Source organism: Passer domesticus, chromosome 2 (genome assembly GCF_036417665.1).
Source record: "Passer domesticus isolate bPasDom1 chromosome 2, bPasDom1.hap1, whole genome shotgun sequence".
Lineage (NCBI taxonomy): Eukaryota > Metazoa > Chordata > Aves > Passeriformes > Passeridae > Passer > Passer domesticus.
This window is the reverse complement of record NC_087475.1, coordinates 60,879,156-60,906,805: the sequence shown is the minus strand read 5'-3', so window position 1 is coordinate 60,906,805 and position 27,650 is coordinate 60,879,156. Positions and strand designations below refer to the sequence as shown.

The following is a 27,650-nucleotide window of genomic DNA, read 5'->3' as shown; positions in this document are numbered from 1 at the left end:
TAAGTGTTAATGTTTGCCTGTTGTTTGAAATTTAATTTTTTCTGTTAAACAACTGTTACAGGTCTGATATGTGTTGATGTGTTCTACAAGTTGTGCCTAGCTTAATGTGTAAGATTGAAGTTGTAGCTGCTTGGCATACTCAGGGACTCAGGATAGTTGTAGGCAATGCCATAGCTAATTTTAAAGCTGTTTTGTCAGTTTTGGATAGCTTTTTGGTAAATGTGAAATTTCAAAAACATTTCTGTTGATTTTCGGTTGCAGATTCTTTTTGATTGAAATTAATTTTTGAAATTATACTGATGTACTTGTTATCTAAGCTCAGTTTAGAATAGATAGTCTGGTTTTTCTCCACTGAGCAAAATGTGCTTCAAAAACCTTTGTACAGTTTGAAAACACTCTGAGCTAATTTTTCACAAAAGTAGCACCAGCTACAGAAGATTTGAAAGCACTGGTGATGCAGTGGGTATCTGTTACTGTGTGACTAAGAGGAGCTGGTGGATATCGCTTTGTACAGACAGCTAGCAATAACCTCCCACTCATGAGCTTTCATGCTCACAGGGGATTTCAGCCATGCAGACATGAGCTAGGAGGGCATTCTGGCGTTGTGCATGCACTCTTGCTAGGCTGTATTGGTAAAAAATTTGTAACTCAGATGCCAGGGTTAACTCTTCACTTTGTCTGCCGCTTTCAAGTAGGGAAGAGCTGTGATCAGTTTCACAGCCTAGATCTCAGTGACTGGAATGTGACTGATTTGCACATCTGGAGGAGAGCTGGGAAGATGAGCAGCAGAATTAGGATCTTGGACTTCAGGACTGCAAACTTTCACTTATTCAGGAGATCGGCAGGTAGAATCCTTTGGGTAACAACCATGAAGATGGAAGGTGCACAGGAGAGCTTGAAAATTTTTAAAGACAGCTTAATGGCAGCTCGGGAATGAACAATTCAGTAGCAGAAGGCCTGTTTGGCCAAGCAGGGAACTTCTCAATGACCTAAAACAAAAGGGGAACATACAAAAGCGCAAGTAAGGACAGACAGCAGGAGTGTAAAAGTGTGATTTAGTATGTAGGGACAAAATCCCTACCATCTTGTCAGAATGCAAACATTTAGTCCAGAAGGACCCTGATGAACATGAGAACTGGGGCAATGGAAACCTCAAAAAGTTTAAATATTAAGATCTGCTAGTAGACTAAAGTGTTGCTGGGAAGGGAGTGGCTGAATAACAGCTTTGGTGAAGAGGCTGTGGGATTGCACTGGGATGTCTGGTTGAATACAGCAGGGGAAGAGGTTGGCTAGAGTGGCTGTGGAACATCCATCCTTGAAAGTTCTGTGATTCAGTCAGACAGAGCCATGGCTCAGCAGATCTCATTTTGGAGGTAGACTGATGTTGAGGTTGAAGATGGCCAGTATTTCTGCAGTGTTCTGATATTTGATGAAATGGGAAGCTTAACACCTGTCTCACATGGTAAATGTATTAAGAAGGGATATTCTGGAATTTATCAAGTCTGTGTAAGATCATCATGGTAGTAAACATTTAAAACTGACTTTTCACCTCATAAGACTTTTGTAATTGAGCAATATCAGACTCCCTAGTTTCAGGGTATTGGCCCAAACAAATAGCTTTTGCTAAGTAAAGATTGTATATTTCCTGCATGGCTGGATCATGGAATCATAGAACATGCTGGGTTGGAAGAGACCCTCAAGGTTCATTGAGTCCAACTCCTGATCCTGTGCAGGATGCCCCAAGAGTCCCACCATGTGCCTGAGAGATTGTCCAAATGCTTTTTAAGCTCCTATGACCACTTCCCTGGCAAGCCTGTCCCAGGATTCAACCACCCTCTGGGTGAAAAGCCTTTTCCTAATATCCAGCCTAAATCATCCTGCTAGAGCTTCAGGCTATTTCCCCAAGTCTTATCACTAGTCACCAGAGAGCAGAGATCAATATCAGATAAGATTCCATGTTCACATTGTTGATCTTTTACTAATGCAGAAAAATGAAAAAAATGTTATCTTTCTCGAGTAAATACCAAGATTTTGGTTTCATGACACCTTGGAGTGTAACCAGTAAAGACACTCATTAGCCAGCCCAAAACAGACAATTGAAAAATCTAATGTTAGCTTCAAACATGAAAATTTTAAAAATAGAAGATTTAAAAAGAATGTTGAGTAGAGATTGAGTAATATTCAAATTTTATGTTTGGAGCAGTTGTTTTTGTTTTTTAGAGAGAAATATTTCATTTTGTCCATAAAAAACCAGAACTTTAGTGGATTTTTTTGCTTAGCTCAGAGATAGGTTTTGTTGTGTAAACATTTCATCTATTTCAGTCAGCAGCAGCTGTCAGACTGCAGCATCCTGTTGACAGGAGCTGAGCTCCACCTCTACTATGTGTGAAGGCACTGGTGGTCAAAGAACACACTTAAACTTTGTGAGTGCAGGGAATAGGTTTCTGTCCCTCATATTCATGTCTTTGAGAGGTTTCCAATACTGATATGAGGTGCAGAGTAGGTGACAGTGTTGCTCAATGAATGTAATATTTGCAGCAATAAAGATGGCCAATAAGAGCTGCTATGAAATGTAAAAAAGAAGTAACTTACAGGGCTGCCTTTTTTCCTCCCCTGAATTGTGTATGTGGCAAAGTTAAGGAAAAAGAATAACCTGGAAAGTATAATTTCTGTTTTTTCAGAATAAGTCAGCTCTTCAAGGATTAGTAAGAGCTGACACTCTTCTCTGTTTCTTTGTGGAAGTGTGCTGGATAAATACCAGTTCAAAACATAATTTTTTTCCCCTCCTTCACGTTAGAATGAAATTAAGACCTGGAAATATACATTTGAATATGATATAGATTTCAGACTTTTCTTTAACAGGTGTGGGTTTATCACATAGAAATTATTATTAGCAGAGCTTAGCACCTTCACAGTTTTAATATGTTCTTGCTGTTCCAGGCTCTTGAAACCAGATGGATGGTCTGTGTACAAGTGAATGTGCAATATACTAGGGAGAGTGTGTTAATCTCACCTATTTTCAGGACTAAAGAGGTCAGAAGGCAATAAATTCAGCAACCTAAAAACATAATGTTCCTGAAGCTTCATTGTAGTGTCTTACAGAAACTCAGATAACACAAATATAATTTGCACATGAGATTGGAACTGTTTGTGTTGTGTACTCAAAAACCTAAATACATGTATAGATCTTTTCAGGTTTTCTTTTACAGTAGGATTTCTTAATTTCTTTATTTTAAAATAGCCTTTTCAAATGTATTAATTTTATTGGGTTTTTTTTTCATATGGTTTTTTTAACCAGAAAAAAATGGCAAGTAGAATAAAACTTCTTTCTATTTCAAAGTTCTTAATGTGTAGTTGGTATGCAGTCTGACCGGTGTTGCTGTAAATAATTTAAACAGCAGTGCCTTTTTCTTTTCAGCATAGAGGAATGAATAGTAGAATTAGGGGATAGTCTCTTCTTGGGAGGTAGAGAGGTGAGGAGGAATAGTTGGTGTGGTACTTACTAGCTGTTAAGATCAGTCAAACCTGCCAAGTGCGTAGTGAGACTGCATGTTCAGGAAGCCTCCTTGCTGAGATTGTAACATCACATCATCCACAGTGGGTCAGAACAAAGGTCCATCAAACCTACTGTTCCATATTGGCCAACAGTGAGTAGGAGATGCTGGGGGAGAATAAAAGCACATGGTGTTCATGCAGGGGTGCCCTGCCAAAGTGCCTTTCTAGCCTCTGGCTGCCTGCTCCGCAGCTCAGGGGCTTGGAGCTGGTGCTGCCTTTCTATTCAGACTGAGTAGAAGAAACAGGCCTGCTTGTCTGAAGAGCTCTTCTCAGTTACTGTAAAAAACAGACACAGACAATGATATTGCTTCTGTCTAAAATGTAGGTCTAAAGAAGACAGTGTATCATTCAGTGCTCTGCAATTACTGGGTAGCTGTATGTCCATGTATGTGTTTCTGTATTGCCAGAGGTGCAATTCACACCTGCCTTTTTCAGCTGCAGGAGAAAGAACTCATTGCATGTATTGGGGCTGTTTTCATATATATTTTTTTTCCTAGAGAATCTCTTCAGAATCCTGTTACTGGTTTCAGTCTTCATGTGCTGCCAGTTTTTTACCCCTGTTGCTCCTATGTGTGTATCCTGTCTGCCCCATGAATGGGGTGTCCCCTTTACCTTTTGGGTTCTGGCCAATGTGGCTCTTGTTTTGTTTCAGCAGCCATGGTTCTTTGTGTATATATTGCACTGCTTGTATCTCACTGTTTTCCCCAATGACTGTGGTATCTAGGGTTACTGTTTTCTCTGTGGGAGACAAGAAAGCAGAAGCACATCTTCACTGCTTGCCCAAGCAAGCCTGACATAGCCCACAAAGTCTCTGTCACAAAATCCTATGGGTATAGCTCTTGTCCACAATAGTGTGGGAGTAGCTTGTGGAATGGGTTGGAGTACATGTGGGCTGTTCCATAATATGCCATGTAGTCAAACAATTTGGGGGACATGTGTTCAAATTACAGGTTTTGCTGATTTAACACCACCATTTAACCAAGCAGGCTGTTATCAGTTCCTTGCCAGCTGGTGAAACGCTAGAAAGAGCCTGTCCAGAATGACATCTCTGTTCAAAGGGTTTGGAAATGCAGTGGAAATGGAGTAACCAAACATGAGTTTTTAAACAACTACAGAAGAAACAAATTGAGATGAGAAAATTTAGCCCAGGTGGAAGTGCATGATAAGATTAGTGGGCTAATCCTCCCTCTGCTCATTTAGCTAGGAAAATGGACTTTTCTGTCTTGGTTTATTATTGCTTAAGGTTCTATTAAATACTGCTAATATTTTGGGTTTTGGACAGATGCAAGCTGGAGGCTACATTTGTCTCCAGGCAGCAACAAACAATTAAAAGCTGAATACCCTGTGTGCTCAGCTCTAACCACTTCTTACATATAGATCTAAGTTCTCTCCCAGTCTATTTTTCTTGAAAGGGTCCATTTTTTGTAGGGTCTATTGGTGTCTGGAATACTTGTGGGATTTTTGAACATGGTTAGATGTGTTGATCAAGAGTTAGCTTGATATGGACTGACATAAATACCACCAGAAGTGATGCATTTTTCATTTTTCACCTAGATGAAACTTGGTTTTGAGTTGTTTGATTTTTTTTAAAGGCAGTGTAGGAAACAAACAAAGGCTTTTCAGTACTGTGCTAATAAACTAGGTAATTGAAATTCTATCCTGTGGATATTATCTTCCCAATGTATTTTGGGATTATGAAAAAGTTTGACATCTTGTTGTTTTGCCATCTTGGCCCTATGGGGTTTTGGAAGACTATGTATGCATGAAATAGTATTTACTATTGAGCTGAGGTGATTTTAGCTAGGAGCTAATTAATCATATACTCTTGTCTCACTGCATGTTGTCTGGGGATTTCTGAGAAAATAAACTGTCACTAATTTATTAGGGATATGTAAAGCAACCTGCTCTTTTTAGAATGTTATTGTTCCAGGCTGAGCTAATGAGAAAGATGTCAACTTTTGCAGGAAGCAGTGGGCTTCTAGGGTGTTTTCATCAACATGGAGGTATTTTCATAGAACCATAGGTGATTATAATATACTGAACTGGAAGGAACCCACAATGATCATCAGCTCCTTGCCCTGCACAGGAATTTGCCCCAAGAATCCCACCATGTGCTTGAAAGCATTATCCAGACACTTCCTGAGTTCTGTCAGGTTGTGACCACTTCTCTGGGGAGCCTGTTCCACTGCCCAATCATACTATCAGTTGAAGAGTCTTTTCCTAAATCTCCCAACACAGCTTCATGCCTCCCTGGTCACCAGAGAGAAGAGATCAGTTCTTGCCCCTGTCCTTTCCCTCATGAGGAAGCTGCAAACCGCAGTGAGGTCTGCTCTCAGTCTCCAGGCTGAACAAGCCATGTGACCTCAGCCACTCTTCATATGGCTTCCCTTCATCCCACACCATGAGTAGCCCAGATTAAAAAGGTGTGGTGCCAAAAATGTTGGTGTCCTACCATCATCCCTATTAACTGTTCCCAGTGAGAAATGGTGAGCTTGGAACTGCAGTAGAAGAAAGGGAAAGGGAGATGATGCTTAGTCAGTAAGTTTTTCTTACTTTAAAACTCAAAGAAATGGGCAAAACACTGGGATAACCAAAGACTAGATTTTAGTCCCTGCAGTTCTTGTGTCTATTGTTCAGTGAGTTTCATTTATGTAAGAGTTCCCAGAGTCAGGACTGGGGCTCTAAACTATTGCAGGACTTTCTTTTGGACTGTATTTGAATGCTTCAGGCTGGAGAGGGCACAGTACTCTTTGGTGCATTTGAAACAAAAATTCAGCAAGGGCCAGAAAAAGAGCTAAAGCACTAGACAGCTGCCTAATTGTTAGCTTAGCCCAGCTCAGTTTGGAACCATTCCACTTCTGGGCTCTTGCACAATCAAAGAACGGTGCTTAGTTCCAGCATGGTGAGTGGGAACTGCTTGGTGTTGCTTGCCCTGAGAACCAGGGATGAATCCTTGTCTGCCTTTTATATGGCAGTACTGTGTGCCACTTTCTGGCAAGCTATTGGAGCACTGTATTGCTCCAACTATATTGTTGTATAATACATATTTATACAGTATTGCATAAAATGTGGGAACAATCACCAGCCTACTACCTTTGCCAATATTTTAGGGAAGAATGGAGGGCTGACTATTTATACTCCAGAAGCAATGTAAAGACCCATGTGCAGGCACGTATGTGAGGCTGTGAATCCCAGTCTCTGAATTCTAGTCAAGCCCTTCAATTTAACAGGAAATCAGCTATAAGCCTTTCTTCACTGCTTCCTGTTTGTTACTGTAGGTGATTCTACTCTGGCTGTTATAAACCTAGTCATTTTCCATTAATTGTGTGAGCCATTTCAGAACCCGGGAATTCTCAGTCCTGTGAGATGAGTAGTAACATCTGGGTATGCTGGAAGGGTACTGCATTTGAGTGTAGAACTAGAGTCATGGCTGACTGAAAGGAGAGCTACTGCATGTATGGGAGGAGTTTTAGTTGCCTCTTTTAATTTGGGCAAGCTGCTTATCCAGCATCTCTCTTTCTGGTTCCAGCACTGGTCTTCCAAACCGGCTTCTTTCATGGTGCTGGAGATAGGCAACTTTAGATTGGGTCCTCTTGGATGGAAGAGGATAAGGGTTAGGTCTACAAGAGGATTGGATCCCTGTTTGATCTTGTTTGTTGGCTCTGTACTTTCTGCATCTCACTTCTAAGAAAAGTGTAAACACATGAGACAGTTCCAGAACTTGGCCTCAGTTCATGGAAAGGAGGTGTAATCAGTGTTGTGGCAAGACTGTACCCCTGTGCAGCAGTCTTACTCCAGCAATCCTCTCCATCCTCACACAGGCACTACAGTGCAGTGGAGGTGGTGTTGTCTTTAGCAGCAGTAATGGGAAAAATGCCATTTTGCTAGAGTCATCTGTTTCATGGTCTTAAAACTTGTGAACTCATTTGTGGGACCCAAACTGTTGAAAGAAAATAAACTTTGGTGTTCTTACTAGTCCAAACCTCATTTTTCTGGGTTTTGGGCATTGTGCTGTTTTTCAGTGTGACTGCTGCTGTGTCGGTGCTTGCCCATTTCTGTACTTCAAACTAGATTTCACTTTTGATTTCTATGAGAAAGGGCACAGGGCATGTCCTGCCATTTAATTCAAGCCTGTGGCTGCAGAAAGATAGATAAGGCAGGCAGGTCCTGGTGAAGAACCATTAAGTAAAATGGCCAGATGCTTTAGGTTTTTTGAAACCCAGAGCAGGAAGTGCTGGAGACCACTCAAACTTCAGAAAGGTGCCAGGTTCTGCAGCCATGTAGTCAGGGAGTACTGGAAGGGCCCACTGGCATGAATATGTCACTTTGTACCTCCAACAGATACTGTTCCAGACTGCTTGGAAACTCGGGAAAATCATCATCCTTACAAGTGTTTGTCACTGATAGCTCTACAGGCAAACATGCTAAAGTTTTAATTTCAGTAAGTCAACAATGGTAGCTGGAATTGTGTTCTCTATTGGGCTTGATTTCCATAGCTCCCAACAGCTTAAGGTTCTAAGACCAGCAGTAAAGTAAATAAAGCAATAAAATAAAAACAGGAAAAGGTAATATTAATTAAATATAGATTGTCCAGGTACCTGATGTACTGAAAAGCAGCAGAGCCCAGTTAGTAAACACAAACACATTAGAGGCTGCTTTGTGAACACATAGTCAGCCTCACCACAGCAGGCTTATAATTTAAATTTTAAGTGCATTAAATATTTAAAAGTGTCAAAGTATGTAAGAACTAAAAGACTTATTTTCTTTATTTTAGGTGATACTGTCACTATTGGAGATGTGTCTTTCAAACTCAAAACACCGAAGAACCCAGAACTTGTTCCACAGAACTACAGTAAGGATCTGCTTTCCTTTTGAAGGAGTTTCAAGGCTTTATTAGAAAAATTTCTACTCATTCAGTCACCTCCCTGACTTTACTGAAATGATCTAAGAAATATATTTTGAAGAAGCATGCAATTTGGGGGAAGGCTCTCTTTGCTTAGTCTTTACTTTATCTCTGGTTCAGCTGGTTGTATAGGAATCTTAACTTTGAATATAACTTATCCCATTGGTCAACAGGACAGTAAGAGAATCATTTATATATGTTTAATTATTTTGTTCAAAAAGGTTCTTATCCAGGGATTAATTCTAAAAATAATCTCAAGTTGTTTGGTCATTAAACTGTGGCTGTTTAGAATTACCATTCAATTGCGATATGATTGTACATCCTAGCAGTTTGCAGATGTATGATGGTTTTTTACTGTGATATTTAGTATTCCCAGATTATCACATAATGGTTGTCAGCAAACATACAGGTCTTTGTGATACATCAAGTCAATGAGAAGTCAGTTGTGTAGTAATGAAAAATACTGTCAAATGGAAAATACGCAGATGACTATGCACATTAAGAACATGCACACATGTACCTAAAATTGATTGTCTTTTGATACCCTGTTACAGACATCACTGGTTTGCAGACATCCTTATTTCCTGACTGTTCATGGAGAATACATGTTTCTTGAGCTTTTCCTTTTGCACCATGGATCGCAAGTGAATCATGTTTGCATTGTGGCTTTTTCAGTACACAGGCCAGACATTTCCTGAAGATCCAAAATGATCAGTTGCCATTTTTTCAGTACTTTCAAATTTGGGCTGCTTGATATCCAGAATGCAAGTTAAGAAACAACCACTAAAAACTGATTTTTCCACTCAGATAAATTTGCAGACTGAAACCAAGCACGTGTGGCATTCTAAAAGGGTATGCAAGTCTTATAGGACTGTTTACGCAGAGACAAGCACTGAGAACTCCTAATGATGTCATTGCACTGTTCTACAGGTGGGAAGTGGGTGTAATCACTGACTTCAAGTGAATTTGCTTTCCAGCATCGTGTCTAAATTCATTCCATGGCATTTTGAATCAAGAAAAATCCTGGGGCACTGGTCTTTCTGTTTGTTTTGTTTTGTTTACTTTTCAGAAGGTTTGCATTGATAATATCAACAATAGACTTGCCACTGCACAGCTGGCAATATAAAAAGTTTATATTGTTTTGTTAGGTAATAGTGCTGCAGTTCATCAGACAGGGTTTAGGTGGTCCTGCTTGAGCAGGATGGTTGGACAAGCTGACATCAAGAGGTCCCTTCCAACCTCAACTTCCCTGTGTTTCTGTGATTCCTGATTTTGTAGTAACTGGGATAGACTGTTAATATTGACATGTTTAGATAGTTGTTTCTTACCTCTATTTTGTCACACAACATTTTGTCTGAAACATTTTCCCTTGGAAAGGTGTAGCAGAAATACAGAAATACAGAAACATAAAACAGTTTTGGTTGGAGGGGAACATTTAAAGGTCATTTAGTCCAACCCCCCCTGCAAAGAGCAGGGACATCTTCAGCTAGATCAAGTTGTTGAGGGGGCAGTATTAAGGGGAAGATTTTGTTTGCTTTGACTAAATAACCAGTTAAATAACTGGTGTGAAATCTGCCAGTAGTCTGGTGGGCTAGATCACTGATCCACATCTGGACTGTGGGCTGATGAAGTCTCATAACTCAGTAGGCATCACACTGTCACTTTGCTACCAGGTGATCTAAGGTACCAAAAATTTCCAGTGACCTGTGCCAGCCCTTGTTACAGGGTAGCCTATGAGGAAGGGGTTTCTGTTTTAGACTGTAATGACATGTCCCATTCTTCCTGAGTTCCCTGGGAATGCTGCCAAACAGTTGAGAAATCTTGCACAGTATTATTACTTTTACAACTTCTTAAATAATAGATTTTTGCTTTTCACGTTTATTTTGTATGCCTTTTCTCTCATTTTGATCATCAAAGATGTCAGTTGTCTATGTTAATCCATTTCACTTATTTGTAATTTTGGTAGATTGATTTGCTTTCTTATTTTTTATGCTGTACCAAAAGCAATAATTATAACAATGTTTTACCACGTTTAACAATTTAACAATGCTTTTTCACTGTTACATATTTTGTTCAACCTGCACTTTTCAGCAAGTTAAATGTTAGCTCTAAGTTACTCTAACAGCATGTCTTTCAGTTCTTTGGACTGAGAAGGTAAGAGAATTTGGAAAGCATTTGGAAGAATCAAAGGAGAGGTTTTTCTATTTAATGACTATAAGAAAAAGTGGTTGAAAACTGATAGTGAAAAAGTTATTAAGCATCAGACTGTACAGAATAATGAGATCTTAGCTAAAATCTGATACCACATAATAATGTTTTTGTTACTAACATAAGTCTGATACCAAGTAATAGTAACACTTATTAGAACAAATATATTATTTAGTAGTTTCTCTCTTTTGAAGATTTTTTTTTAATAATCATGGCTGAAAGGAGCCTATGTCATGCTTGGGATACTGTTGTTCATCAATAGTAACGTACTGTAAGTAGGCTTACTTTAGGTACAAAATTTTGCTTGTAAACCTAAGTATCAAATGAGTTAAAATCAGGTAAGATAGAATACTAAAGTATTTTATAGCAGAAAATTTATTTCAAATAGTTGAGTGCGGTTTCTTTGTATATTTAAACTTAGGATTTTTTTTAACCCTTAGTGTTTAAGTTCTTTGGTTATCTTACTATGGAGAACAAAGATATATTCTTGTAGTGGAGTTAAGTACATTGTGTTGACTTCATGTTGATTGATGATGTGAGATATTTAGAGAGTGTTTGTGCATTACTCAACAGATTCTTTTCTTCTTTTAAGAGTATTTCTCTTTTTGCTGTATGAATGACTGCTGTAGATACAAGTTGTTTTGGTGTAAACCAAATGGAAGTAATTGCATGTTTATACTAATTTATAAACTAAAACATCACGTATTTTGAAAATTTATTTTAATAGTTAATATTAAATTAAGAATGTACTTACCTGATTTCTTTTAAACTAAGACTAGGAATAATTCGATCATTTGCTTAAGTGGGAAACATCCCTGAGACAGTCTCTGCCATTGTAACGTTTGTAGTGGAGTAAGAACTAGCAGGAAGGAATTGGAGTAATTGCAGTTTATTTACTAGTTTTGCATATGATATTGTTTTCTAGCTTATAGTTTGTGTGAAGTACAATGTTTCTGCTTTTGTTCTTCTGCCAGATAAAAGCCTTGTTAAAATGTGGTGATGTTGAAAGTGCATATCTATAATTTGCAGCAAATTTTAGGTATATTATAACATATGCTAAACTCAGCATTGTTTTCTAGGCTCAAAAATAACCTTAAAAATCTGAAGAAATCATAATGCAGTAAAGAATGTAAATGTATTAAGTACCTACAAAACTTTACGTTTCTCATTTTGTCACATAATTGTTACCGAAATATTCTCCCTTTGTGACACCAAATTAGACTGATTTTTAGCTTCTTTATTGCACCTTGCTACATTTTGCAGAAATGGATAGGGTTGGTACTGCTGCTCGTCCTATGTGTTTCTGTGTCTTTGCTTTTCAGGTTTTTTGCTAGGTGCCTAGCAAGTTCTCTATGAAATGCTCTATTTTGTGTGTTAATGTGAAATATTAATTTGTTTTGCTGTTGTTGGCAAATGGCTTTTTCTTGGAAGACGATAATTAAAGGTACATAAAATCTGAGTTCTTTTTGTAAGTGACAAGTAAAAATGAGTCATGCACAGGGGAATTTTATTAATGGGATTTCTGTCATAACGGTGTCTGACACATTCTAGAAAGAGGGCACTTATTTTTGCACTTCTTGTTCTTTTATTGGTAAAAATAAGCCCTACATTTTAAAAGTCTTACCATGTCTGAAAGCATGATTATTTCTTTAATTATACTTTGGAGAAACTTTGTATGACTTTCTGTGATAGTTTAGACCTAAAATTGAATTGTAAGAGTGCACTCTTCTTTTTAGAGGGTTGGTTCATGGCAGTGTACTGCTTTCCTTAATGGTTTCTGGAGATGTTATGAAAATGACAATGTACTTGACATTTTAGCTATTTATTAATCTTGACAAAACGATTCCCAACAAAGCTCTTCCAGGACATTTTGTTCAGTGATGGCAAATCCTCATTAGAACAGGAAAAGGGATATTCTTCTGCAACAGGGCTTTGCTGCTCTGTGAAGGTCCAAGTGCATTCAAGAGACTATTGAATTAAGGAAGATTAATTTCAGTGTCATTTTTGTCAGATGTCCTCAATCTAAGCACCCCCCCAATGTGTGATCAGAAGTGATATGTGTGTATACAAGGGACTAAGTTTTGAATTTTGTTAATTGAAATATAGGAAACAGTAATTATTGTGAGGAATTCAAACAGAATGTTTGTGCATGTAATAATCTCTGTCCTCATGTGATCATATGTGCCACATATTGAAGCTGGGACTGGTGTATGTTCAGTTTTTGCTTGAATTAGGCTCAGATTTTCACTGGAATGTGTGCTTGTTCTTTTTTGTGTTAACTTTACATCTGAGTGCAACACTTTCTATAGACAGGTTGTATTGCAGGATGACTGTAATTTCATGCTAACAAACACTTCATTCTTTAGATTTCTTCATTCCTAGCCTCAGGGAAGGTGTCTGCTGTCAGAAATGATGATTATTTCAACAGTTTGAGGTTTCATGTAGGCTTCCAACTCTTCTGCTGTTTGGGTGTTACCACCCCACCCAGAAGCTGAAATAGTGGGCTTTTTGTCAGTAGAGCTCTGGACATTTTACATTATTATTCCTATTTTGTCTGTACTGAGAATGAGGCACAGGCATACACGGGGACATGGAAACCTACAGAGAAGGTCTAGATGGAGCTCAGGGAGTTGTCTGCACTGTTCCTTGTGCTTCAAAGCAAGGTCAGCTGAATCCAAACCACTCCTGAGAGAGGTTTGTCCTCCTTGTTCTTAAAATGTGCTAATGATGTCAATTTCAGAACTTCTGTGCACACTTTGCTCCAGTAAAGATTCTTTTGTGACAAAAGCTTGTTGGAATACTTCATTTAAATTTTTTTGGGCACACTTTTAGTTGCCAGGGGTTTATTCTATTTAGCATAGCCTTGGTGAAGAGAAACTTCTTCATAATGGTTCTGTCTTGCATATTGGAAAACAGTTATTTCTTTTCTAGACTAAATTCAAATATCTTATGATAATTTTTCTTGTTTTTTATCCTAGATTCTCTAATACTTTTTGCTGCTGGCCTGAGCTGTTGTGCTCAGAAGCAGATGCACTCTGTCCCTCCAGTTAGAGTCTGAGCTGCTCTGAGTATTCTTCTGAGTAGTACATCCAGCTAGGAATAGTTTCACTTATTCCATGTTTATGTCACAGGGAGAAACTTAGTCTTCAGAATCCTATTCAGGGTTTCTTCCAGAAAGCTATTTGGTTTTATATGTTTCCTTTATATTATCTTTTAATTACTACTCACATGGAGAATATTATTTATCTGTGTAGAACTAACACCTTCCTGTGAAGTAATCAACTCAGAGGAATTGATAAATGAGTTTACAGTCTCATCCAAGAGGTAACTTCCCCCTTTCTAAGCCCCTGCAAAAACTTGCAATTTGTTTCCTTAGCACCGCAAGACCAAAAATTTTTGGAATGAAGAGTGTTCCCATGAAAAATTTATGAGGAAAAATAGTATTCCAGTGAAAACTGTCTGTGATGTAACCACATCATGAGACTGAAAACTTTTTGAGTTCCGTGCATCAGCATAAAATGGGAAGAGCAGCAATGTTTTATTTGCTGAATGGCAGCAGCCGAAAGCAGACCACATAGCAGTGCCTCCCTCTCCACCTTGGCCATGCTGCCTCCTGCCCCCTGTCCTAGCCAACTCATTCTCTTTCCTCATTGTCTCCCAGCCTGAACAAGCTGTGAAGTAAGTCTCAGTGAGCTCATTTAAAAAGTAAAATAAAATACATTTTTGAAATGTATTTATGTTTTTAGACCAAGACCTCCTTCCTTGACCCTTCTCCCTTAGCTGTATTTTACAGCTTCTGCTGCCTGTGTTAGATGAACTGCAGACAGCCATGGACAGCTACAGGACCAGATGGGAGGTATTCAGATGGGAGGGACATCTTGTTCCTGTCATCAATTTTTAGCTCTCCTGAATAAGGAGCCATTTTCAGACTTGGAGCATGGCTTGTAGTGAAAGTTCAGGGTATGCAGAGATCTTTTTTATTCTGCTGGTTGTTGTGTGCCCATTGGTTATTATATGATCTACCAGAATCATACAGGGACAGGAGTTCTGCTGTATTTTGTACCACATCTGGAATAGCTGTTCTTGGGAATCAATTTACCTAACTGTCTGAACAGTGGGAAGAATTACATGTCCTTCATTTACAGGATTTCTTCTGTAGGTGGGACACAAGGAATTGCCAGCAGATAATGTCTGGTATCTCCAACGAATCTTACCGCTTCAGTGAGTGTGCCAAGAATTCAAGTATGACTGAAATGCAGTATTTCTGAGGCTAGCATAGCCATTTCAGTCTTGGCTTTATCAAAAGCTGATTTGTGGATCAAACAAGAGCAGCTGCTGCGTTTGCTTCAAAATCTATCTAAAACATTTTCTACTTTTCTTTTTTTGGGGATTTCTCTGTTCAGCTTCAGCTCCTCACTTTACAGAATGTGTGTGAATTCTGCTAGGTGCTGTTCTGCTTATCACTTATTACAAATCAATAGAATGCAATTTCTTTTGCTGTCTGTCCTTGGTACACAGGAATAGCAAAGTGTAGCACCAGCTACTCTCCTGCATGTGCCAGATGGTGTCTTAGAGAACACACTGCAGAGGCTTGCTGTGCACCATCCTGCAGATTAAGAATATAGGGTCTACTATTTAACTGCTGCAAATCAGTAGAGTGCCACTAAATAGATTGTTCAATCCCCATTTGCATTAGATGCTATCTGACTCATCAGGTAATTAATAGAAATTGTTGTCATATACTTGCTGATGCTTTCCTCAGTGAATTTGCCTTGTTTTCTAAAAATGTCTTAGAAATTTATTATATGGTACTTGTGGTAAAGTTGATATGCAGCTTGAATAGAGAGGATTTTTTTTCAAGTCATATTAGAGAAAACCTAAAAGCCTTGCAATGCAGAGAACACAGAATAAGTAGTCCAAAATTATGTAAATTATATACAAGATACTGTGTATGTGCATCTGAGATTGCTTTTGGAAAGCAAACTGTGCTTTGGAAACTGTAGCACAGACTGCATGTACAAGAAAATGTTACATTCTTCTAATTTTAAAAAGACAACTGAGAAAGTGAAGTAGGTTTAGTATCTGAACAATGTACAGATATTACACGTTAGAACTGAAGGAACTGACAAGTGGAAGCTGCTCTCTTGACAGTTCACCGTAGGGAATGCTAGCTTGGAATTGTTGGCATCATTTGTAACAGGCTTTCTTTGAGTGAGTTTGCAGATGTCAATGTGCTACTTTGTGATTGAAAACATGTAGTATAATTGATCTAGCTGTAATGTGTTTGTGAGGAGAATGATGTGAATGGGGAAGCAAGGAAGCCTTTTTCTACAAAGCGTATCAATAAGGAATTATCTTTTGTGACCTTTTCTCAAAAAAAGCAGGATATTCTCAGGCAGTAAGTTGCATTTTTTTATTGCTATTACAGAGTATATTTGCACTGTTTAAGCACCATGATGGTAATAATACAAGTGCCCTTAAATTTCTTAAAGTTTTTCATGGGGATCACATTCTAGGATTTTACATTTTTTTGAATGCTGTACACTTGTATTCTCTTTTACATGATAGTTTTTCTTGCAGATGCTGCTGATCATTCTAAAGTCCTGTTGCTATTTATGGTACTGTTTTGAAGTGTGAGCACAGTTTTTCTTGAGACCATCCTAAAAATGAAAAAGATAGCTACACATATTAATGAGAATTATGCCAGAGGCATTTGCAGTCAGGCTGTGTCAAAGTTGGTTTTGCTGTGCTTCTAATGCATAAATTTTGATATGAAAGAGTTCCAAACTTATTTTCCACTGCAAGCAAAGTATTTTTCTTCTTTTGAGAAGAGTTATTGTAGAAATACACTCGAGGCGCATTGCCTTCATCCAGGTAGAAGTAATAATGAATGTGAGATCTGTCCTAAAATATTAATAATACCTTTAAGATAATACATTTTCTTTGTATGTTGCTTTTCAAATTTCCATACCTGTCCAGTAGCAAAGTTTGGACACAGCAGTTACTCTGGTGTGATGTATTACCCTTTATTTCCCAAAGAATATATCTAGTAGAGACTTCCCTAATTTCCTTGAAAATCTTGTAGAAGAGAACATGTTATTCCCTGTGAGGAATTGATTTGCACTTGCCCAGCTGTGTGTGGTACAATGTGCATTGCTTTTGGAATACAGTACTTCTTCAAGGAAGAAGAAAATATTTTACATTCATGTGATCTCACCACACTGTATATGAAAGCTAATTCTGGACTAATGGCAGTTGTTCAGAAAACAAAACTAGAAAATAAGGCAAACCTGAAAGGTTTGTTTACAATTAATCTGATAATCCTAATGCATAGATTGCTCACCTGCATGTGTACGCTATTTCTGTTCGCACTGGTAGTAAGGATATTGTAAATTTCTCTGGAAGTAGATGATTTCAAATGGATTCCCTGAGTGCCAGACCAAAGACTAAAACCTTCAGTTAGTTTTTGTTAAAATTTTCCTTCATCTCCCTTATGCTTAAAAAAAAAAATCTTCCTTGATTCTTACACAGTCATTTAATGCTGTTTCTATGGTCTTACAAAAATGGATTTTAATTGCAGTTTGCAAAGATTCAGCAGTGAACTGAACTCCTTCAGAACTGAATGGCACTATTGCCTCCTGTCCTTAACTCTGCCCTGCACATACTGATTCCCCTGTATCAGATGTAACACCAGGTCTTGTTTTTGTAAATGTTGCCTTCTAATTGTACCCAGTAATGGCACTGAAAAAAGATGAATAACCAAGTATTAGTTTGGAGATTTCATAGCCTCTTGCTTGTTTCTTACTGCACTTCAGCATCCCAGTCACTGCTCTTGAGCCTCCAGCTTCAAACCTCATCACTGGTCTTGTCAGACTGGTCTGAAAGCAGCCATACACACCCATGCATACATAAACCCCCCTCCTGACTTGCTTATGTTCCACTTCTCCTCCTGCACTAGTGCCTTTTGCTCGTGGCTGAGAAGTAGCCAGGCTTTGCTGGGGGACTATGTGAAGGACTTTTCTGGGGATAGGACGATGTATGGCTGTGAGTGTGATGTATGGCTCCTTCAGTGTGCTGTTTCTGCATGATGCTTTCCAGTGCTGCCAACATTTGTATGCATGTGGTAAAAGTTTTAGTTTAATTATCATCAGGGTATTGCTTTTTAAATCAATGCATATGATATTTCTTAATAGAAGTAAATAAATCTGCTTTGAATTGTTGGGGTTTTTTTAATTGTTATTTTGGAAGCTGTATGATATAAATGTAGTGATAGGACAAAGTTTGGGTTTCCTTGATAATTTAATTCTGTGGTTTATTGTGTCAAAATATAAACAAGAATGCAGTTAAACAAGTAGCCAATTAAGTTTCTTCCTCAACACTAATCTTAGTGTGGTGCAGTCAGTGTTTTTTGGGGTTTGTTTGAGCTTCACAATTTACAGAAGCATTGGGATATAGGCTGGATAAATATTTTACAAATTATATTTTGTAAATATGTTATGGTATTGCATAACATATTTATATTATATTAGCTGATGCTGGGGAGTCCACTCAACATTGAGTAATAAAAACCAGTTTTTATGTTGATCAGTTTAATGTGAAATACAAATCCACAATCTGTTTTTCTGGTTTATGTTGGTTGTTGTTTTTTTGAAGGCTGAAGTTCTGCAGAGAAAAAAGAAATGGGTAAGATAGATGTATAAACTTTTATATGTAAGTTAAATGGTCTAATATAAACTCTGTGTGGAATTTTCTGCTTTTCATCTGTCCAGATCAGGGCAGTACAGCTTTGTGTATTTTAATTTTGGAGATAAGCTCAAAGAAAGTGTTGAATGGCCAGGTATCTAACACTTCATAATTTAATAATGTGTTCTTATCTCTGTGTTTCAAAGTGACAGAGTCTCTGGCCCAGTCTGTAGTCCACCATTTAAGATGGATAATGCAGAAAGATCTTCTTGGCCAAGATGTCTTTCTTATTGGGCCTCCTGGGCCTCTCCGGCGATCTATTGCCATGCAGTACCTGGTGAGTGTGTTGGTTTAAATGTGTTGGAGACATGGTTGTTAATGTCAGCCATTCTTACACTAGACAAATGGTAAAAGGTAGTCCTAGAAAATCTTACAGCAAACTACATAGGAAGTAAATAAGTTTTTTCATAAATGTGCTTTTCGAAGCTCTGTTTTTGTTATAGACAAATGGAAAGTGCAGACATTTTAATACATGTTTTTCTGCTTAAACTCCAGGGGGAAAAAAAGAGTTGGAAAACTGTGTTACCATATGCTATCACAAATGGAGAAACAGTTTGTTCTCGGCATTATGTATGTTAGAAGATTAAGATATCTGCCTTGTGCTACAGACAACAAATCGTTTTCGCTTCATTACATAAAAAAAGAAATGAAGGAAAGGATTTGGGAGAGAAGTGTTCTGAATAACATTTGGGAACAGTTATTCTGAGTGTTTAGAAAGAGTAGATGCGTGTATGATCCTCTCTTGGAATGTGGGAAGGACTTGCCTACAGCCATCTGCATGAACCATGGCAGCACCATGTACAAAATTTCATGTTTAAAAAGTCAGTGCCTTTAAATGATCAGGAGGAGGGGGATGTCTGCCCCAGCAAGTGATGTGGGTAGGACTAGGTTTGCTGTGAGCTGTATCTGAAATCTGGTTGAGCAGAGGGGACACAAATGGATGTGTATAAACAGTTGTCATAAAGATCAGGCATTCCTTTAAAAATCAAAAGATGCTAATTCAAAGGCTACCTCCCTGAGGTAAAGCATAGAGGAGGAAGCTACAAGAGTCTCAACTTTGTCACAGAGAGGAAAGGTTTTTTTTAAATTCAGCAAACCAGATGTGCTACTTGACAGTTTGATGTATTCCTTAAAAGAAATTATAAGAGTTTGGAATAACCTAAAAAGGGCTTGCTATCCAGGCAGAGGATATAGAATGTGCCTTGTTATTTATGCCACAGACTGTATGCACTTGAGATCTATTAGAAAGGCTGCAGCTTACTGATTCAATGCTAAGCCAAAAATTATGTCAAGGCTGGTCTTTCCATGTGAGCTGATACATGCTGTGGTGCCTTTAATGTAGATATATAAGCCTGGAAAACTTCTAATTGCTGTTGCTGAAAGCTGTGTATTACTTCATAGGGCTAATTGTTGAAAAACACTCTTTTTCCCCCCTTTAATTAAAAGAAAGTGCAACTATATCTACCTGCAACATAAAGGAATTGGTGGCTTTGTAACCCAATAGGCACTGCAAAAGTGGAAAGAAAAAAAATTTAATTGGGTTTTATATCTTTGCTTTATTTTTTTCATGCAGCTGTAGTTGAAAGCTGTCAAGAAAAACCTGTTAAATCAACGACATCTTTAATTGAGGAATAAGGACTAAGAGCATTTCATTATGAATCTGTTTCCTAAGCAGGATGCATGATAACCCAGATGTGGAAGTAGCACAAATAGCTGTTATAAATACATGGGGAATTGGTTTTATTCCTTTAAGATAGCAAATTCTAAGTATATCTCACATTGAATCAAAATAAGAAAAAACAAAAACCCAAGGGTTAGCCTTTTAAAATAGCCTATAGTTTTACAGGTGCAGAGTGCATCTCATGACAGCCAAGGAAGAGAGGATAAGAGTAACATAGTTCATCAGTGTACTGGTAGAGCATATGCAGGTCATAATCACAGCTGCATCACACTATAAGAGTTGCTGAACTGTGAGAGTTGAACATCTCAGTCTTTTACAGAAAACTTCTGATTTTTATTTGTGATTTGTAGATGCTGGCTGTTTTTCCAGAGTCTGGAACGAGAAGATTAACTTACAGGATGTTTCAGATGTTCAATGGAAAGAGTATATAGCTCTTTTAGAATAGGTCTGGGGAAAATAAAAGTTTATTGAGCAGAAATTCAAACCATTTTGTTTGAGGCAGAACACACTGTTAACATTTTAAAAAGAAGAGATATTAGATTTTGTTCAGAGTTATTTCAGATCACTGTGCTGCTGCCTAGAGCTTTTTGTACAATTATACCATTAGTTGTATTCTTAAACACTATAACTCAGGTTATAGTGTTATTTTTGCAATAACTTTAGGCTGTTGTCCTCAGGAGCTGACAAAGCGGGAGGTTGAATATATCGCACTGTCGAGGGACACCACAGAAACTGACCTCAAACAGCGACGAGAGATCCGGGATGGCAGTGCTTTTTATCTTGACCAGGCAAGTTGCAATCACACACCACCTAGTCATTATTCACAAGTAGTTTCAGGGAAGTCATGGTTTATATTATGAAAAATCAGTATGTGGATTGACATTTTTCTAATCCAAGTAGAAAGTCTCTTGCACAATGATGTCATTATTGTCATAAATGTTATCTTTACCCAAATCTAAGACTACTCTGTCTCTTAAGCGTACTACAGGGTTGATTTAGACAGTCCATTCTTGGTAAGAGTAAGGTGCATTCTGTGCAAGTTAGATAAGCGCTGCCCTTGCCATGTCTCTTCCTCAACATCTGCAGCACATTAGGTGTATTCCTGAAATGAATATTCTGATCTAATTTAATTGTGAAAACATCTAGTTCATGTGTTTTATGACTGCTCTGTGTTGTGAAACCCAAGCACAGTAAAGGGAGACAATTGGGGGTTTTGATTTGAAACCTCACTGTTGACCTGGAATAAAAGAATGAATTAAACACTCTTGCCATCCATATTGCCCCAGACCAGTAGCTGATTTGGCACAGTTGCAGAGTGACTTGGGTTAGGTAAGATTTCTCTTCATAGGTTATCAGTGGAATGTCTCCTTTCTGATTATGCAGGTAAAATACACACTTCATATGAAATGTCTGTTTTTATAGATACATAAATTTTTTACAGAAGTTAGGTTTCTGGTAGAAAAGGATAGGATAGGATAGGATGGGTGAGTTCCTGTGATGTAGTATGAACTTAAAGAAGTTATCTAAAAGAGTTTTCAGTTGGTGATGCTATAGAGGTTAATGGTATCACCATCATAAAAGTGTTTAGTGAGAGAAAACCAGAAAGCTTTGTTCTCTCTTTTAAAGAAAAATTTTTCTTTTTTGTTCTTAAATTCCCAATGATCTCTTTTTCAGCTTCCAAATTTTCAAGAAACCTTTAAGTAGATTTTCTTGAAACCACAATAATGACTTTGAGCAGTGGAAGATCCTCAGAAAGAAGAACTAAAAATTAATATATTTTATTTCAGTTACTTCTAGGACTTCACGTTATTTCATACTTATCTGGAAATGCAAGGATTGCACAATAGGAGATAATTTGAAGCACTGTACTGTGTTTTAGGGCTGTAAATGGCTTCTCATTTACCAGAGGATAAGAGCATTTGTGTAGGTTGTGGGATTAACTCATGGTCTAATATCAGCCCCACACCTGTCTGCTGTTATGGGCAGCCTTATCCTCACACTTGGTACAGGATAGTCAAGGTAATTGACCCATGGTTTAATAGCATTAATTAACTAACATTTGTATTAATTAACTAACATTTGTAAGAGCCACTATGTCAAGGACTTTAAGAAGCTCACCGAGATATGAGATGGTGTGTTACTTCCGTACTTGTCTGTAGACTTTGATCCCAGACTTTGATTTGTAGAAAGTGAGGCTTTCTCACTCTATTTTGAGTCAGCTCACTGCAGATTTGCTTCTTAAGATCAAGGTCTGAGATGACCACCTTCCTCAGTTAGAAATTTTCAGTTGAAAGGTTTTTGCCAGATCCCAGCCCAGCAAGATACCAAAGTACTAAAAATCTGTCAGAATCTGTTGCATCTTTCCTGAGCTCATGTTTTACTCATCATATTTATAACCAATGTGTGTTTAAGCTTTGAATGGAACTTAGGAAAATAAATACTTGGTATTTAGATGAATACTTTTTAAAATACTGGAAATATGAAAGATAAATCTCCTAGATAGTGATGTTCCAACTGAGGTTTTCTCATCCTGCATGAAACATGGTATATAGTTATATTTAGAACCATCATAGCTCTAATTATGCCATTCTATTATTGAGCTATAAAGTTTTACAGATTACACTGGTGACTGAATTTCAATGAGTTAATTTAATGATTTGGAGGTTTGCAGATACTGTCCTAATTCAGAGCATTACAGAAGCCAGACACTACTCTTCTTTAAACTACAAACCATTAACGGAGATTAGTAGGAAGCCCTAGCAAAATATTCCCTAAAGAGCTTGGATTGCTTCAGTTGGCATAGCTGAGACAAAGAAAAGGTGAATTCATGTGAGGGACTGAAGATAGTAGACTCTGCTTTTCAGATTTTTGTACCATTTCCTTTCCTGTAGAATCTCATGCTTGCCCTTCATGTCACCCAAGAGAAGACAGCAGAGCTTGAAAGTCTGGTTTCCAGGACATCCTGCATCTGAATTCTACAGCTTCAATAAAACTTACCTGTTGTTTAAGATTGATGAGGCTTTTTGTAAGCAAGTCATAATATAGTAGTATAGTTATTTTACACTTTGAATAATAATATACTGTAATAAAATCTGGCATCTTGTGACAAGAAAGAACTTTAATTTAGTGGCTCATCAGGTTTGCAGACACAGAAAGGTTTGCAAAGCTGTCTCTGAGTGACTGTTAAGATGTTGTAGTTTATAGCTCCACATTTAATAGTGACAGACTAAATGCTGTAAATTATTATCTCAGAGGTTTCAAAACATCTGCTATATTTTAATATGAAGTTACGGAATATGATTGCAGATACTTAATTAAAATATATTGGAGAGGCAGTCATTTGGAAGCAGTTGTGGAAATTCCTTATTGAAATATATACTGAAAGGCCAGTACGTCAAATATTCTTGCGTATCAGTATTTCTTAGTACTAGAGTGAATCAAGTGGGAGAGTTGGAGTTAGGTAATTAGAAGAGATATCTGATAAAGGCTGAAAAAAGGGGCTTATTTACCTCTGAAAAAGATCATAGAAATAAAGGTAAATATTGAACTGTCAAATTCACTGCCAATTAAAATCATGTAAAGTAAAGAATTTATGATGAGGTAATGGCAAATTATTTGTTTTAATTCATGTACTGACAGCAGAAAATTCTGTTTGCTTGTCTTTACTTTCGGCCATTAATTTTGGCTTTCAGCTGTTAATTCAGTGTTAAAAGCCTCAAAATTGTCATTATTTCTGTTACTGAGCTAATTAAGTAACATATTGGTTTTATTCTCTAATTTATTGTATGGGTTAATTATATTGTGTATCAAGTAATTAGTTAGAATTACTTTATATTACCTAAGTATTCAAATGGCATCTTCAGATTTTACTTTTATTGATAGAATACTTGTCTTGCAAAGTAGTTTTTTGGTTCTATAAATCCGACAGTTAAGCTGTCAACTTCATAGAACCAGTAAGAAGATTCTAATAGCCTAGTATATTTCTAAAAATTAGGGAATTAGATTTGATTTTTTGGTCTTTTTTGTCCCCATTTCTATATAGTTTTGCTTTTTATTTTGTGTGTACAGCTACATAAGTCACATCCCTGGTTTAAATTCTTATTACTACCACCTCTTACATTAATAGTTATTACATCTAAGGAAATCCTACATTATTTTAATGTAGCAGATGAATTTGGGAGAGCAACTAATCCGCTTTGTTAGTGCTCGAGAGGTGTATTCCTCCAGGATTGTGTTGCAAACCACATTGTCCAGAATGCCCATTTGTGTTTACCTTTTATCTTCCAGCATTTACATTAAATGAAGGAAGCTTCCCAAACACAAACCATGTAATAAAGTGTGCATCTTTTCTGTTCAAGACAGTCAACTTAACTGAGGCTGGAATAAGTAGAAAGATGTCATATGGTTATATGCTGAATAATTGAAAATTTGATGTCATGTTTTTGAAGATTAAGCTTCATCCACTGAGTGGATATATAGGTATTTCACTGACATTTCTGTCTGTACAAAATAAGACTCTGTTTTGCAGTGTCTTTGAACTATGTGAACATACTCATTTTAATACAATACTTTTACATCCCTAACTGCACCAGCATCCTAAGTTATACAATGGCAAAATGTAAAATTGATTGTCAAGATACCAGAAGAATAATCTTCTGACATGTCTTGAAACACTTAATGTAGTAAACGGTTAAACACCCAGAGTGACAGAAATGACAAACTGTACTGTCTGTAAAATGAACATAACATGAAATCCCTGGAGTAGCACTACCCAATTTGGAGTTTGGCTGCTTTAAATCAAAGCAGATTAGAAAGGGAATTATAAAATAAGATGTGATATTAATTGAATGGAATTATAATCATATTGGAGAGTGACACTGTAATATTTGAGAGTGTGTGTGTATACACATACATATGTATGTTTGTGTATACAGATAAAAAACTTTCTGTATTTTCTTAAAGATGTGTAAGAGTGATTCAGATTTTAACAAAAATTAACCACTGAGTGAAAATTGTGTGATTTTGTGGTTTATTAACTTACTGCCTTGGAGGTGGCAGTGGGTTTTTGGTGTGCTGGGAGCTTAGCCACAGCCACATTTTTGCAAAGTATAATTTCATGGACTGACTAACACTGCAGCGTCTGTGTACTTAGAACAAGAAGCAAGATAGTGAAGTCTGAAGAGAGAAGAGACAAACAATGCACTCCAAAAGTGTCAGTGTTCCTATTTGTTTTCTTAGTTCTTCTACAAAGAAGAGGAGACAAAGAGGGAGATATTAGGTAGAAATCAATTTAGATGAAATTAATCTTTGTTGATGTTGACATAATATATCTTTTATCTTAAGAAAAATGTGTGTTAAGGAGCTCTGTATGGTAGCCCTTTAACTCGTAGAAGTGATTTTGGTATAATCATTTGCAATACTTCATTCATGCTTCTTAAAGTGTCAGCATTCAGCTGGATTTCTTAGGCTAGCAGCTCAGACTCTGGTATCTTGTTTTGATGTGCAGGGCATATAGGTGAATGTCCGTTGATGTAATGTGAGGAATATTAGGATCGTGTATTTATAATTCCTTATCAGAAATTGTGAGATTGTTTTTTCTTATGTTGGTATCTGTTACATGTGTATTCCACTTCCTTTTCAGCTGTTATTTCCTACTATGTGGAAAGGAGCAATAGTTTGTAATATGTGGGATCATAATATCCATAGGCAATATGGACTTGCTGGATGGTGCTCTGAGTCAAAGTGATTTAAGAGTGATAACTAATTTCATAATTTTTAGATATCTGCCAAGCATTTAATTTTCTTTTTATGTTGCTGCTGCATCAGGAAGAAAAATTTAAATTGCCCTCCTCCCTTATTCCTGTACAGAAGATAAACCTTGCCTAGGTTTATTTCTTTGTAGGTTTTTTTTTTACTAATAAATCTGTTAAGAACCTCAGTTTGCCTTCTGCTGGGCCTGGTTTCTGGCCACAAGGCAAAATGATTTGTGTACGTGATGTAACTGTGCTCTCATACTAAGATCCTTGATGTAAATCAGCTAAAATAGCTGGACCCTGCCAAGGCAGGGATATAATTTCTTGTAAATACAATTTGCAGGCACTGTTGCAAAAACACCTGACTGTTGTGTTAGGGTAAGGGGCAATGGAAGTAAAACCAGATCATTTGACATGTGGTGCTTCAAAAATGGAAAATAAAATTGTGTGGAGGAAGGTGAAATCACTGACAGGGGAAACAAAAATCAATGACTGAAATGAAGGACTGTTCCAGTTCTTGTCACATTTACATATTTATGCTCTCATCATATGTTGATTCACTTCCTAGGGTAAAGTTTTCTAGCCAAGTTTTCTGATTCGAAACTTGAATAGATTCATGAGTTTATTTCTCTAGCTGCTTTTCCTTCTGTGCCATGGTATAGCATCATGAAATAGATGCTCACCAGTTCAGGCCATTCATCCTCACTGAAACACTAACTACTGCAGACTGCTGGATTCTCTCTTTGGAGCTAGCTAGCCTGGCTGACAGTACTCCGGTATACTGCAATTTCTCTGTCTTTTCTGGGTATTTAAATTAAAATAGGAGTGGATAACAGTATCTGCTCTGTAATTTTGCTAAACTCAGGAGGAAAATGGCAATAAAACCTACCCAGAAAACACTTGATTAACTCAGTGGGGAGGTAGGCTGAATAGTGATGATGTAGCCCCTTGATCCATTACAGAGGGTGTTGAATTGGTTCTTAAGTTACCTTTTTAATTTGAGTAATCGTATCAGTTACTGTTACACTGATTTTCATTAAATGTGAACGTCACATTTGGTGTATGAGTAACTCAGTATATTTGTGGCCTAAGTTCAAAAATGCAAAATTGTAGCTTATCATGTACAAGGTGAAAAATGTTTGTTGCAAAAGATAGAATACACTTTTTTGATGGATGGTAGTAGCCCTGTTTGTCATCTCATCTTGGAATGGCATTATACATTCATAACTTTTTTTATTAAATACATTTTATTTTAAAGAACTGGCATAAGATTTTCAAAATATTTAAGGAAAAAGATAATATTTAGTTTTCCTTAAAATGTGACATTTCAGCTTTTAAAGTGGCTGAATGTGGTTTTAGTAGGCCTTTATCTTACTGTGCAGTTTTTGCTGATACTTTTACTTTGGAGAAAGACTGTTCTCGTACTCAGTAATTTACTGGAAGTCCTTGTCAGCTGTAGAAGTCCGAGGTGGCTGGAAATTGGCAGATGTGGCACCTATCTGTAAGAACAGTCAGAGCAAATTTGTGATTGTAGTATTCTATTACTTCAGTCCAGTAAGTAGTTATCTATTTTAGTGTGGCTCAACAGACTTCTAGTTTGCTCAACTCATGGGAGGAAACAATAGCTAGGGAATTAAGAGGCCTTAAAGCTGAACAAATACCTTGCCATATAGTCTTTGGTAGAGACATACCATTAGTCATGTCTTTTACACATATCTTTAAAGTCTAACAAGGTAGTTTCCTCAGTAGGAGACAGTGGAAGCTCCTAATATTCCATTCTGCTTCTCTGTCATTTTTTCCCTGTAAT

General features: G+C 37.3%; 1 protein-coding gene across 2 annotated transcripts in view; it reads left to right on the top strand.

The window, feature by feature from the left end:
• The window catches only part of VWA8 (von Willebrand factor A domain containing 8), a 183,371-nt gene that overhangs the window by 4,442 nt on the left and 151,279 nt on the right, over positions 1 to 27,650 (top strand). For both annotated transcript variants that reach the window (XM_064408684.1, XM_064408685.1), the window contains exons 2-4: positions 8,330 to 8,407; positions 18,556 to 18,686; positions 20,768 to 20,878. In XM_064408684.1, coding sequence (XP_064264754.1) covers positions 8,330 to 8,407; positions 18,556 to 18,686; positions 20,768 to 20,878 — 320 coding nt within the window. The remainder of the gene's footprint in view (positions 1 to 8,329; positions 8,408 to 18,555; positions 18,687 to 20,767; positions 20,879 to 27,650) is intronic.